We start from the raw sequence: 15,521 nt of genomic DNA, 5'->3' as shown, positions 1-15,521 counted from the left end.
TTTCAGTAACTATTATGGGAGTGATGATGTATATTTAGTGAGTGATATATTCAAACAAAAAAATGTGAACATGGTAATGCTTAAATGCATGAAACTATATGGTTGAATCCCTTTTCAGTAGTTTTCTCTTCAATCTTGTATGTTATCAGTTAACAGCATCAAGGACCAGAGCTGGCGCCACCTGAAATTTATGGTACCCTGTTATGGATGGACTTTGCATCACTGCAAGAGATTTGTTCAGAAGAGAGTGGGGTGAAGGCTACTCTAAAGTGAGCAATTCACTTTAGAGAATAAAATGAATAATATCAACCCGTTTATAAACAAATCAATGATTGATATTATGAACATGCATAACAAACATATCATAGGTGGTTACAATATCAACCATTGATTTTTTTCACTTTACTAACTTATTACTTTAAAGAATGAATTCCAAATTCCGGTAAAGAACAATCCGACATATGATGGATTGTTCTAGGGTATTTCTTACTTTTAAAGATTTTTTTATTATTGTATCATAATTATTGATTTACAAATCTACGGATGAGAGGGAAATTCAAGTAGTGACAAAATTTACAAAGGATAGGGAGGGAGGAGGTGTATTGGGAATGGTATTTCTTCAAAATATTACTATTGTTTGCCTCAAACAAAGTGCAGCTGTGCAACTTCATTTCGTAAGTAGACAAACCTAATATTTGCTCAGGTGGGACAAAATCGCCATTGGTCAAGAAAAACCCTGGAAATGGAAGTGCGGTGTCAACTAAGCGGTACCATGACATCCCTTCTGGAAGCAGGGGTAAAACTACAGTCTCTGGATGATCATCTGCATTGAAAGCAATAAATAAATCCCCTAATATATCAGAAGATAGAGAGCTCTCTTGAAGCTCATTTTGTTCAGTCTTCAAAGTCATGGCCAGGAACTTGCAGGATGGATCTTCCCATCTTGGCGGAGCCTTGTTGATTCCTCGCCATTCGATTTTTTCTTCTTTTAAGAAACTCCTGCTCTGAAGAAGATCACTCCGCCTTGTTCTCAAGGAAGTCAAATAGGAAATGAATTGTGTAGTTTGTTTACCAAAACCTGTTTTCAAAGCAGCCCAATTGAAGAACCACCAGAAGAGTGACCAAACTCGTCTCCCATGTTCAAAATAGGTACTCCTAATGACACAAATAAGATCGATGAATAGGAAATTACAGATTTGTTTGAGTCGTCTTTCAAGAACAGCAGTGTTATTAGTAGGTCCTTCTTATGTTGGAACTTGTGTTGGGGGTCTGCTGCAATAACTTGACCAAGAAGATGATGAAGATGACTATGATGAAGTGTGCACATAAATTCCAAAGATTTGTTGTATATCTTGATTGTTGGGAAGAGGCTGCTGCACTTGAAACCTGAAAAGTTTAATAGTTATGCATGTAAACTCAAAGCGTATGGGGTTGCCATACTAACCTTTAGGTTCGATTCGCCCCCACCAATAACTGTAATTGGATAACCTGAAACTATTTAAGCACAAAACACAAACATACATTTTCTCCCCCTTTGACATCATCAAAAAGAAGAAAAAGGGTAAAATCCAAAGGGTCGTAATATAAGGGAAATAATAATATGTTATATAAAAATAATTTATCTTCTTCACAATGAGTATTCCATCTTTCACACTATTTTGTACACATGATAAGAGATCATTAATTTTAAATATGTTCTTACAGAAAGCAATAATTTCTTCAAAAATATCCATTTGAATATACTATTTTCATATGTATTAATAAAATTTCATACCAGCATGTATTTATTCTTTAGTAAGCATAAACTTTTTTTTTAAAAAAAAAAATAAATAAGTAGACTATGTTTATTTGAATATGCACTAAATATCTTTTTCATCCAAAATTCCCAATTCTCTTCTAATTTTATAAAATTGTTCTTTTGCCAAAGGCTTAGTAAAAATATCCGCTAATTGTGAATGGGTATCCACAAAAGTAACTTGAACATCTCCTTTGAGAACATGATCTCTTAGGAAATGATGTCTAATGTCTATGTGTTTGGTTCTGGAATGCATGACTGGATTTTTAGTTAAATTAATAGCGCTGGTGTTGTCACATCTTAGGGGAATGCATCCTAGATTTAAACCAAAGTCATGTAATTGTTGTTTTAACCAAAGCACTTGTGCACAACAATTTCCTGCAGCAATATATTCTGCTTCTGCAGGACTTAATGCAACACAAGCTTGTTTTTTACATGACCAAGAAACTAATGCATTACCCAGAATATGACATGTCCCACTAGTACTTTTTCGATCAGTTTTGCATCCCGCATAATCTGAATCAGAATACCCAACCAATTCACATAGACTTCCTTTGGGATACCACAAACCAACATTAGGGGTTCCTTTTGATACCAATTGTAAGTTCAGATTGTAACCTAAGAGGGGGGGTGAATTAGGTTTCTAGGAATATTGGTTAATTTTTCTTAGTTTAGCGTTGTTGATAATTTTTCCGGTAAATAATGATGAAGGTATAAATGCAGAAAAATAAAAGAGTAAGGGAAGACGAAAAGACACAAGAGAATTATAGTGGTTCCCCTCTAAACCTTAGGGTTAGTCCACTCCCTTCAAACCCCGCAAAGGAATTCACTATGTAAAGAATCTTTGTTACAAAGCAAGCTTAATCCCAAGGCCCCCTAACAATATTTCTCTACACACCAAGATAGCACCCCACTATCTTTTACATTGATTTCACCAACAATGGTGAGAAGCTTTTTACAAAGGCAATTGAAGAATAATGAATGTATGGCTGTTATGCTTTGATCAATATCACATTAACAGCAAGAACTTAGGGCTCAGCAAACTTCTTTATGAATGTTAAAAATGTGGACAAAGTTTTCAAAGCAAGATGGTGAAAGTTTGATAAATCAAGTGATATTGAATATGACAATTGATATTGAAAGTTGAAGTAATAATGTTAAGTAATTTCTTTTTGATTCTCAATTGAATTTATAGAGGCTAAAAAGATGTTTATGAAGCAATGCTACTTTTCAAAAAAGAAATAGTTGCTGCCAATTTTTGTCAAAAATAGTCGTTGCAATTTTTAGAAAATATCCGTTGAGTATGAATTAAAAAGCTGTTAGTTTCAACGGAAAGAAAAACTCATGAAAAGGTATGATTGCATGGCTTGAAAGCATTGTTACTGATTGCCTCTTAAAACATGTTTAAGATTTAGCCGTTGAAAAAAAAATGCTAATGCCATGCACTAACAATTGCTAACAATGAAGGCCAGTAACATGAATTGATAAAAACAATTCATATGGCTATCAAAATAAATATAGCCATGATTAGAGAAAAAATTAAGACGTTGACATTCAATGAATAATTGATTAGTATTTTGAAAATGGTGGGGGATTGTTGGTGATTTCCAAAATAATGGAATCACTTTAAATCAAAAGTTGTAACTCTTCATGGGAATCATTCATATACATTGGAACTTTTCGCAAAGAGATGCTTAATGAACATTTGCATTGATTCAAATGTATATGATTATAACCTTTGGCAAAAGGGTGCTTAATGAACCTTTGCATTGATTCAAGTGTATATGATTATAACCTTTGACAAAGGGATGTTTAATGAACCATAACATTGTTTCAAATCAAAGGGGTGTTTTCTCTCATATGGTCATATAATGCACTATAAATGCTTGGCATTTGGGCATTAGTTGGACACACAAAAAAGAACAACAACATAATTCTCCATCATTCTCTTACTCTAAATCATCCATCAATTCTCTAATGCATGAGTGAATTGCTGGAACCATAAATCTGTAAAATACTGTTAGGAGATACGCTTGGTGTGGTTGTGCAATACACGTCAAGGAACTCATAGTATCCTGAAGGGGATTCGCCGGTCATTCCTTATTGCATCCAATATACAATTATTGGTGGGGGCGAATCGAACCTAAAGGTTAGTATGGCAACCCCATACGCTTTGAGTTTGCATGCATAACCATTAATCTTTTCAGGTTTCAAGTACAGCAGCATCTTCCCAACAATCAAGATATACAACAAATCTTTGGAATTTATGTGCACACTTCATCATAGTCATCTTCATCATCTTCTTGGTCAAGTTATTGCAGCAGACCCCCAACACAAGTTGCAACAATCTTTAGGTTCGATTTATGATTTACTTGTGATTAATGGCTGCAATTTTGGGAGAGATGAAAGTTTACATTTTCATTCATGACTACGGTGAACGGTAAACAAATTCCTTTTATGAATATATGTTATGGAAATTTATGGATAAATATTTCATATGTGATGTGTTTATGTTAAATTTACATGTGGTTGTAGATAATATATGCATGATAAATTTTGATATGTATAAAATTTATCGTTTGAAATCTGTTTAATGTTAATTTGAACATGAGATAATATCCATATAAGTGATGACGTATTATGAAATATTTAGTGTTCTAAATGCATGTGTATAGTATCTAAGTAAATATGAATATGTTAGATTTAACATGTGGTGACATATATATACATGATTTAGAAATTGTTCAAGAATATGAATTTTGATGAGTATAGTAATATGTTAAGAATGTTTAAACACTATTTTATTTATGAAAGTAGTGTAGATAAATTGTCAAAATATCAAGTGGTTGATTTAATGATATTATTTACTTTGTGTAAGAAATTATTATCATTAATATTGTGCTGATATTATATTTACATGATAATATGAAAAGTAATGGTTAATTTCTTGTTTATCATGATATTAAAATAATTTGGGTATGTTTTGAATTATTGTAAGTTGATATATGTTCATGGAAGAAAGTCATAGAAAATATTAATGATTTTGGTTCATTGTTTATTCTTCTATGTCATTGTTTATTGAGATTTAATATTGAACATATTTAAACATAAACTTGAATTTAACACAATGAATTTATGATATATGTATTAGTTATATGATAACTAAAATCAAAATGATTGTGTTATGTTTAATTTTATGTGGAGTATATGACTTACATGTTTAATCCCATCTTATGAAGTTTATGACATTCTTTTATGATCAATTTTTATTTTGCTATGTAAGTTGAATGCATTCAATGTATGATATATCTTGGCTAGATATAAAAGAAAAGTTGAAGTTCAAATTGAAATGCATGTTAAATATTGTTATAGCAAAGGTGTAATGACATAAAAGTTTGTGCATTATTACAATGTTCTCAATTGACAAAAGTGTGTCATGGTTTGATGATAGTTGGTGAATACTATCAAGAGTATATAAGTTGATCCATAGACATAGCTATGAGAATACAAAATCTATGTGAAGAATTGAATATTCAAAGTTTATAAAAGTTAAAAGAAAATCTTGCAATTATTTGACGAAATGATTGACAAGGAATGATGTCTTTGGAAATAATGTTGAATACATTGAAGACATTATTAGGGATGTGGTACAAACCCAAATCTAATTGATTACCAATAGTGGAAACTCAACCCACACTTGAGTAGCATCAAGTCTTGGGTTCAATGGTGAAAGTACACTATTAGAGTAATTGAAGTACTTGACAATAGATAACATCCCAATGGGCAAAAGTACTTGGACCATAAGAAGAAAAAGGGTAGGATGAAGTTTTCCTCTTAATGGACATATAGCATATATTTGCTGGAATGCATACTTATGGGGCATTTCCGATATAGTCTACCTATGTGAGAATGAAGTTTGGCCGCTTCACGGAGTTCAAGGGTTTGACTCTTAAATTCTCATGAAAAGGGATATATGACACAAGGCCTTCTTAATGTGTCATCTTACAAGTCTCTTTATCAATGGTACCGAGATTCTATGTGTAAGTTATGCACACTTGTTCTAATGAATAGTTGGTTCAAAGCTTGCCTACCATACTATTTGGGAATGAGCGAAAACTTAACTTACTAAGTAATGGTTCAAATCGCGAGATACCATTATCTGAAGGCATGGAATTTCCGGATTTATGTGATTTAGTATTTTGAAAATGGTGGGGGATTGTTGGTGATTTCCAAAATAATGGAATCACTTTAAATCAAAAGTTGTAACTCTTCATGGGAATCATTCATATACATTGGAACTTTTCGCAAAGAGATGCTTAATGGACATTTGCATTGATTCAAATGTATATGATTATAACCTTTGGCAAAAGGGTGCTTAATGAACCTTTGCATTGATTCAAGTGTATATGATTATAACCTTTGACAAAGGGATGTTTAATGAACCATAACATTGTTTCAAATCAAAGGGGTGTTTTCTCTCATATGGTCATATAATGCACTATAAATGCTTGGCATTTGGGCATTAGTTGGACACACAAAAAAGAACAACAACATAATTCTCCATCATTCTCTTACTCTAAATCATCCATCAATTCTCTAATGCACGAGTGAATTGCTGGAACCATAAATCTGTAAAATACTGTTAGGAGATACGCTTGGTGTGGTTGTGCAATACACGTCAAGGAACTCATAGTATCCTGAAGGGGATTCGCCGGTCATTCCTTATTGCATCCAATATACAATTATTGGTGGGGGCGAATCGAACCTAAAGGTTAGTATGGCAACCCCATACGCTTTGAGTTTGCATGCATAACCATTAATCTTTTCAGGTTTCAAGTACAGCAGCATCTTCCCAACAATCAAGATATACAACAAATTTTTGGAATTTATGTGCACACTTCATCATAGTCATCTTCATCATCTTCTTGGTCAAGTTATTGCAGCAGACCCCCAACACAAGTTCCAACATCTTATCCACAATTCCAACTCAACTCCACCTCTAAATCAGCACTGCTGAAGCTGACTAAGTCCACGAGAAAGTCCAAAATTCCCAGCAATGTAATTAAAAGAGAATGCTAGGCCTCTTCCATCAGAATACAGGTCCCCACTGCTAAGAAGACTTTCACCTCTTAGAAAGTTCCTCACATCATTATAGAAGTTTGTATTTATTTTAGCCCATCTCATCCAATGAGGAAAGCGGGTCTCCTTTGGTTCCATGTCATTAGGATCCCAGCAATCTGCAATGATTATAGTCTTCCACAGTACCAGATCAAAAGCAATTGCTTCGACCAAGGGAGGCCGAGACAAGTATTCTCCATGAAACCCTCTCATGTGAAGCATTTACAAAAGAGAAACCATCAGTTATAGGATAGTTACAATTCAACGCACTTACTTTCAAACCACCAACCCCATTTGCATGATAATAAGGAGTTAAGATCCTCTCCATTTGGGTGGTCTCTCCATTTCATCCATTTGGAAAGATATAGACACAAAAAAAACCTCGAAAAACTAAAAAGTAATTAATGAATGTGGGATCCACTTAATAGTGGGACCCACTATCTATAATGTGTCTATCTCTCTCTAAATTGCATACTCCATTTATTATACAAAATGGAGAGGATCTTTATCAATACCTTGAAGAGCACCAGTCTCAGCAGTATTGGAGAAAACAACTTCCATTATAACTTCTATCCCATTGGCATGCATAGTTTTCACCATCTCTTTCATAGAGTTTATAGTAGATACAGGTTTCACTCACCTCCTCAAACATTAAACAGCTAGAATATTTTTCCATTACATTGAAGATATCAACACTTGTGTATAAAAATATTTTAGATCTGCCACAATATGATATGCATGACACATGAGGTATTACAGGCTTTGGACCAAATAAAGGAAAAAAGAATATACAGAAACCAGACTACACCAATCAATACAACTATGCTTCAATATAATAATCTCACATTCCATATCTGCCAAAAAAAAAAAAAAACACGTTCCATTAGATGGTGGGTTTGTTAGGGCACGCCCACGTGCTCTTACTCTCAAGTTTGAACCTCTCTTGCGGCCCTTTTTTATTTTTTATTTATAAATTATTATTTATTTACCGGTTTAGTTGTTGGTTCGATCGACCAACTAAGTCTAGTTTTTAAAACATTTGTATGCAAAGGACACACTAAATGAATGGAGTTGTATGCAACGAGCAAAGGCACCGATCCACAACACAAATTCAGAGCATGCTTGGATCAAACCACCGGTTGGCATGATCAAATGTAATGTAGATGCAGCCGCTTTCAACGATAACTCTATTATGGGGTATGGTATGTGTTTCCGTGACTCTATGGGTGTATTATTACTTGGCAAATCAGACTTCTACTACTCATCAGCCACTGTTTTAGAGGCCGAGTCTTTAGGCCTTCTAGATGCTATCAAAGTGGCTATCTCACATGGAATGCGTGACGTCATGTTTGAGACTGATTCAAAAATCTTATCTGATGCTATTGCCACCACCACTATTCCCATCAACGAGTTCGGTGATCTTGTAACTCAATGTAGAAGTTTACTACTTAATAGACCCGACTTTGTAGTGTCGTATGTTAGGAGGCAAGCAAATAGAGTTGCTCATAGTATTGCTAGAGCATCACTATCTCATCCTAGCCCCCATATCTTTCATCATGTAACACCTACTTTGTATTCGTTAATTTCTAATGATATGAATTAACATTGCCTTTGCTCAAAAAAAAACATTTGTTTTAACTTTTTTATCTCCAAATTGAAAAATAGAAATCAATCCAAGAGACTGATACGGATATTAAGGCGTTACATGCGCGAAACCCAACATAACCACAAACCATAAGAGATTCATGAAGCGAGAGCTACAAATCGGGTACCTGCTTATTAGTCCGTCGGAGAACAACTCCAACGGATACAGTCAACGCTGATCACATAGTTTAAATGAAAACTTTTCAAAGCCCACACAACAACCCGGATCTAAACCAATTGTTGAAAATGAGACAAATAAAAAAAATGTTTGATTTGCAGATTTTTAACAATAAAACTTTTTAGATTGATGATCCAATACACCAAACACATTAAGAGATTAGAGAGTTAAAACATCAAGAGATATCAAAGAAACTATAGGATTAAAATTTCAATTGAATACTTTTAAGTCATGAACTAGAGGCATGGACCCACCAACTTACGAACTAGTCATAAACTTCTACGCACATTATAGTGTGTGTTCTGATTGTGTGACAATTTTCTTAGGCAAAGCAATTTGGCACCAAGCAGCACTCTAATGAAGAAAATAGCATGTGCGTGGTGAAAATTTCATACAGATACAAAGTCAAACATGGACACATGTCGGAGAATGATAGGCTCGTATTGGAAAAAGGTGCAGGGATTGCTGCTGATATGATATGTGCATCTTTGTTTCTTTCCTGCCATCATTTTTTGTGTGTAAATTATTGGACTCCAAATGTACTATGGTCACTCATGAATTGGACTTCAAGAATTGCGGTTGCAACTCCAACTTCACAAAATATTTAACTAATAGTTTAGTGCTCAACTAAGTATCCTATTTGGTATATTTTTGGCACAATCAAGTTATTTTTAGTCAAATTAGTCTTAAAATATGTCATTCATATCAAAATATATGTCACTTTAATACATGGTTAATTAATTAAGAAGTGTAGTTTATGTTGTAAGAAAAAAATTATAATTTACTTTATCAAATTACTCCTCATTAATAACATGGAACATAAATATAGATAATTGACATATAAAATCATATGTTTTGTCAATGTACGATTATTTTATACATACAACTCAATCATACGTTGTCACATTAATTAATAGACACGATAATTCATGTGTTTTCATATTTATTAACTGATGTAGCAGCACATCATTAGATGTATGTGTAATAAAATAATTATACGTCGATGGAGTACGCTAATTATACACTACCAAAAAAATAGTACATTAATTATTCTTCTTTTATTTGGTTTGATTTTTGAAAACATACTTTATACTTTCAAAAAAAAAATCTTAAACCTAAATTAAATTTACTTATTCATTATTTTAAATATTGCTTTCACTGCTCAAATTTTCTGGATCCGTCACTACTTAGGTCCCTTCATATAGACCGTCGATAACTACAAATCCAACGACGCAGAACAAACACAACAATCATTCGCTTCTTCTTTCTCCCGCTCGCTACCATTCATAAATACTCAGATCAGATTCCCTTATCTGCTTCCTTGTACTTACATTCAAATCTCAAATCAAAACCCTAATTTCTCTAATTTCCAAAATTTTGTCGCGAAAATGTCAGGTCGTGGAAAGGGAGGTAAGGGACTTGGAAAAGGAGGTGCAAAGAGACATAGGAAAGTTCTCCGTGATAACATCCAGGGTATCACCAAGCCTGCGATTCGTCGATTGGCAAGAAGAGGTGGTGTTAAGAGAATCAGCGGTTTGATCTATGAAGAAACCAGAGGTGTCTTGAAGATCTTCTTGGAAAATGTGATCCGTGATGCTGTTACGTACACTGAGCACGCAAGGAGGAAGACGGTGACAGCCATGGATGTTGTCTATGCGCTTAAGAGGCAAGGAAGAACCCTCTATGGATTTGGCGGTTGAAGAAGATCAAACACTCATTCTTCATTTTTATTTTATTTCTTCTTAGAATGCCTGTGATCATATAACCTAAGGTAACTTCGGAGGACAGTCGAAAATGTAAAATCACCAATGTTGGACGCATTGGCAAGCTCTATGGTTTTACATGTTCTCTTGATAATGTCTTTTACTTGAAGGACCACAATTTGATTGGCATAAGTTAATTATATAGAAGATAACTGTAACACCTTGATTTTTATTATTTGTGTGTACCTAATTATACATGTTCTTTTCAGTAAGAAATGCAGTATTCAATACATCTTTATGGCCCAAATAATTAGAGGAATCAACAAAGATGCAAAACATAAGAGTCAAAAATAAACAAAAAGTTTATGGTATTCACGTCCAAATAGGTCAAAACAAAATCTACAAACTTTTAAATTAACGTCAAAATGGTATTCTGTGTCATGAGTATACCATAAATTGGTCATAGCTCCAAGAATTCTCTGAGATTTGCTTAAAGGTTTCTCATGATTCATCCTTTCCTGTTTATCTTCAACAATGTTAATCCTTTAACATTGCCCTTCAACCTTGATAGGTCCACCTTCTCCGGTGGTGCCAGAACAGAAAGCTCCCCGAAAGAAAGCTGTTGCTCAGGCGGTGTCAAATTCCTATGATATCAGTTCTAGCAAATTTCCATCAAAATCCATCAAAGGAGACGTTGTTTGCATCAAAATCTGTTAGAATGAATCTTAACGGGGCATAAAGGATTCAAAGAAACACCTTTGTGGTTGTCTCTTGTTACTAAAGGGTGATAATCCGGTTACATGTCGGGAATTATTCAAGAAATTGGTTTCCATCTGGATAGATATTGACATGTGTAATTTGTATTTGATCCTCTCTATATGCATATACTTACATTATATGCTTTGTCATTATTACCTAAATATTTCATTTATGCAATATAAAATAAAATATATCATATTAAAAAGATAAAAAAAGACATCAACGAAAATTGGGTTGGGTTTAACCGAAAAGGCTAAACTTTCACATAACAAGTTAAGGGTCAAATTCCAAATGAAAGAAATATCTAAACTTAATGTTTGACACGCCTCAAAAGAATGTTAGAAAAGACGGCACATCTCAACCTCATTTTTACATAATATGTCCTCGATTATACCTGTCTTTTAATATGAAACCACTATTAAGCTCAAGCAAAAAGATGTACAAGTCCAGCATTATGGTACTACATAATACACAATCAGTAATAGAAGGAAACTGACTACATAGTTTCGTATTCGTATTAGTGTTTTGTCTCTATAGTTAGTTACTGATTGGGTAGCACTTATGTCATTGACTTACCAACTCTATTTATTGATGGCACATATTAGCACCAGCCATAAATACATATGTACATAACCACTATTAATCGATCAAATGATGGTCAACTTCTAATTCTATTTCCAATTAAGGTTTTTTTTTTTTTTTTTTGTACAAATCAATTCCTAATTCTATTTCCTGAATGTGGTTTTGGACCGGATATTGTGGGGCAGAACAATGACAGTGGCTTCAATTTTGACATTCCTTTTTATTCTTTTTATACAAATCTTGTTCTATTTAATCCTTTTTACATAATTTCACATGTTTGTATAAAAAAGTAGAAGAAAAAACTGTGCTGGAACATGTGTGTTGGATATGTTTTGGATTGCGCTGGAAAATATGTAAGACGGTGAGAACCTGTGAGAAGACAGTCGTGTGAGGTTGAGTTTTCTTCTTCTTTGTCTGATTAAATTAAAGGGTCAAAATATGTGAGTGTGTTTAACATTACTCTTTAACTTAAGTCTCAAAATATGTGTTGGGTCAGTTCTCACTCCACATATTTTATGGTAATCGTTTGCCGGAGTTTGATCTAACATTTGTTGTGCTTCAAAGATATGCAGATTGTAAATTACTCCATAAAAGAAAATAGAGAACTGACATGTTCGCTGTTTTACATAAATGGGAGTCTAATTACATTAAGATGTGACTATTGGACCCTTTGACTTTGATGAACTGACTATTGGACCCTTCGTTGCTAATCAATAAATAGCTAAATAAGACACCAATGATTCAGTTCACCATACAGAGAAAATGTAGTACACATGATATTGGAATTTCCAAGGATCAAGACAATGATATTTCTAAGCAAAAAATCGAAATAAATGTTTGTTTTTTCTGAGTTGAAGGCATTCATTTTGAGGCATCTGCTATAATTCGAAACATTTTGAAAACCTAATTCCACTGGTATAATATGATAGAAACTGGTACCAAATAGTTCTGGAAATGGTTCACCACAAGAATATTGCAAGAACACACAGTACAATAGTTTCAGATAGTTATAAAGGAAATAAGATGTAGAACAAAGACACGGGACACATTTCCTACCAAGATTTGAGAGCTTGGTTTTCTCCCACCCAATAACCACTCAATAACTTCTAGACAACCAATTACGACTTTACCCTTTTCCTATTTATTCTTACTAACAACACACGTAATTGGCATACATAATACTTAATTGCCCAAATGTTTAATGAAATGTCTAACATAATACTTTGTAAAAACAAATCAGTGGTAAGTTGATATCAATAAGGTTTCTCATTCTCTGGGACTCTTCTTCTCTATCAATATCCAGAACTGTTTTACAATTAGTGGTCAATAATAATATCCAGGCAGACATTGCTCACTAACTAAGGGTACACATAAAGATGGTGATAAATTGTCTCAACCACAGTTTGAGAGCGCCTTACAAAGTCCGAGTCAAATTTGGTGGTTTACTATGGAAAAATATAATTAAGAATCTAATCATCCAACGGAAATATTGAAAACAGAGTATGCAGAATCTGAATCTATGCATACCTTTACTAACGGCGAACGGAGTTGAAGGCACGATGCGAAGCAGAGACGGAGAGAGAAACAGTCGAGGTTTGGTAGAACGGAGGAGCGCCGGAGTATGAGGTTTAGGTTTCATATCAAGAGGCTGTAGTCCACCTGACCATAATTTGTCTTCATGAGCATGTAAAGACCAGATGCACTGATTACATTCCAAAACCACCACTGGAGGTAATGCTTCTTTCAAGTCTATTATTTGATTGGCATTGTTAAGCACCCGATGGGTTTTACCACGGCCCTGTGGAAAAAAAATAATGGTGGTTTATATCTAACACATGTTCTTCTCACACAAAATCCCTTTGGACCTGAACCATGGACTGTGCACTGGCTGCCCCAATTTTGTCCTGTAATTAAACTTTTATTTAGAAGAGACGTACTGGCGATTGAACTCTAGATCACTTGGTAATAGAGACTCTGTTACCATGTCATGAACCAATTATCCCAAATTATTAAGTTATTACGTATTAAGTGATAGCACATGATTGGTTTTATATATAATAACACTGCATGTAGCGATGATTTTTAGTCTATCTGCCTAGTGCCTATATTAAGCAATACTATAAATTTCACAATTTCCCTTTTTTCTAATCGTCTTTTACTTATATGTTGATTCAGAATCTAAAGATATGCTTACCAGACAAGTCTTAAATGAAATCACAATACTCCCTCCATTTTAACTAATTTGTCTAATTACCTTCTCATAATGCTCATCCTGCCCATCCTAAATTTAAAAACTAGGGAAAGAAGAAACACCGGCTATCTTAATCTCTTTTAATATTGAAACATGCGTAACATTGATGTCATTTGAAAAAATAACAATTTTTAACTGCGTTAATTATTTCTTTACCAATCCAAAAGAAATTCTTACCTCTCCATTCCAAATCTTTGCTGCAATATGTTGGCCAAAACTCGGCAACAAAGACGTGTCAGCAGGTCCTCCGCCATAGCCCTCCTGAACCGCTCCTACGGAGGAGGCTGTGAACCAGATGCTACCTGCGATGATGGCATCTCAATATCAACCTGAGACTGTGAACTAGAGACTTCCGGTCCCTCGCTCCGACCACGCCCACGTCCACGTGTCCTTGCCTGAGCGTTTGCCACTCGCTCTCTGCAGACAGAAGCATACAATGACTTCTTACCTAGGAAAAAATTAATCATAGTTTTGCTTCCTCGCTGCTGCCATAGCCTCATAGCAGTCTGACAGTCACGAAAAGTGTGTATACATGGCTCAATATCAGCAGAGCAGACCAGACATAACGGATCTGTAGTGATTCCTCTTCTCGCGCGTTCTGCATTAGTCATAATAGCACCTCTAACTATACGCAACAACAAACATCGCATCCGCTCTGGGATCTTGGCTATCCAAATTGCCGGAAAAATTGTCATGTTCATCACAAAGTTTTGATTAATGAGCGATGTATGAGCATAAGCATTAGAAAACATACCATCACTGTTCAGCTTCCAAACCACTTTGTCTTCAACATTGATTCGAGCAGTACATGCCGAGTGATATTATTTCTGACTTGGTCCCAATTTCGACATAACCCTCGCCAGAAATTTGAACCATTATGCGCACTGTTGATCCGAGGAATTGTATCATTTCCACATTTATACTTCACTCTAATCATGGCAACCCAAAGATCCGATTTATTATTGCACAATTGCCAGCCAGCTTTCATAATAGACACTTTATTCGTGTTTCTAGCTGAATGCAATCCCAATCCACCATACATTTTGGATTCATCAATTCATATTCCAAATTCAAATATTACTATCCAAAATCCCAACAGTAGGGGTTTTTCTCAATTCGGTCGTTGCAACTCAGCCCGAATCCAAATTCACCACGACGACTCAGACATGTCAACCCAATCCATGACTCACCAAGTGGACGACCTTGACCCATTGGAGGAGTCCAATGCTCCGGCCACTAGACTGCAGTTCACTCGCTGCATCTCCACACGTCTCTCCGCCGACTCCCCAGAAAACTCCTCTGGCGGAGGAAATCAGCGACCGCAACTCTCACGAAGAAATTCCACCAATGTGTCGTCAGAGCCGTTTCACCAAGGACATGTAGTGACTTTCCGAGACAGCTTCGATGAGGATGATCCTGACGACGTGTGATGAGTCACAGATAGTATTATTTATTGCCTTATTTAGTTTAGTTTTATTTTAGATTTGATTT

The 15,521-nt window shown here is 34.8% G+C and overlaps 1 protein-coding gene and 1 pseudogene across 1 annotated transcript; one reads left to right on the top strand and one right to left on the bottom strand.

The window, feature by feature from the left end:
• Positions 1-521: 521 nt before the first annotated feature.
• Positions 522-7,765, bottom strand: LOC146907041 (isoamylase 2, chloroplastic-like; annotated as a pseudogene).
• A 1,806-nt stretch (positions 7,766-9,571) lies between these two features.
• LOC146907040 (histone H4) lies at positions 9,572-10,673 on the top strand. The gene has a single exon (XM_085727039.1). It carries the CDS (start codon positions 10,124-10,126, stop codon positions 10,433-10,435), a length of 312 nt encoding a protein of 103 aa, XP_085583165.1. The 5' UTR covers positions 9,572-10,123; the 3' UTR covers positions 10,436-10,673.
• The last annotated feature ends 4,848 nt before the right edge of the window (positions 10,674-15,521 follow it).

This window comes from Medicago sativa, chromosome 7, assembly GCF_051527215.1.
Source record: "Medicago sativa cultivar Bolivia chromosome 7, Bolivia_mono, whole genome shotgun sequence".
In the NCBI taxonomy this organism is placed as follows: Eukaryota; Viridiplantae; Streptophyta; class Magnoliopsida; order Fabales; family Fabaceae; genus Medicago; species Medicago sativa.
The sequence above is the reverse complement of the archived record's forward strand: the minus strand, read 5'-3'. Positions and strand labels throughout refer to the sequence as shown.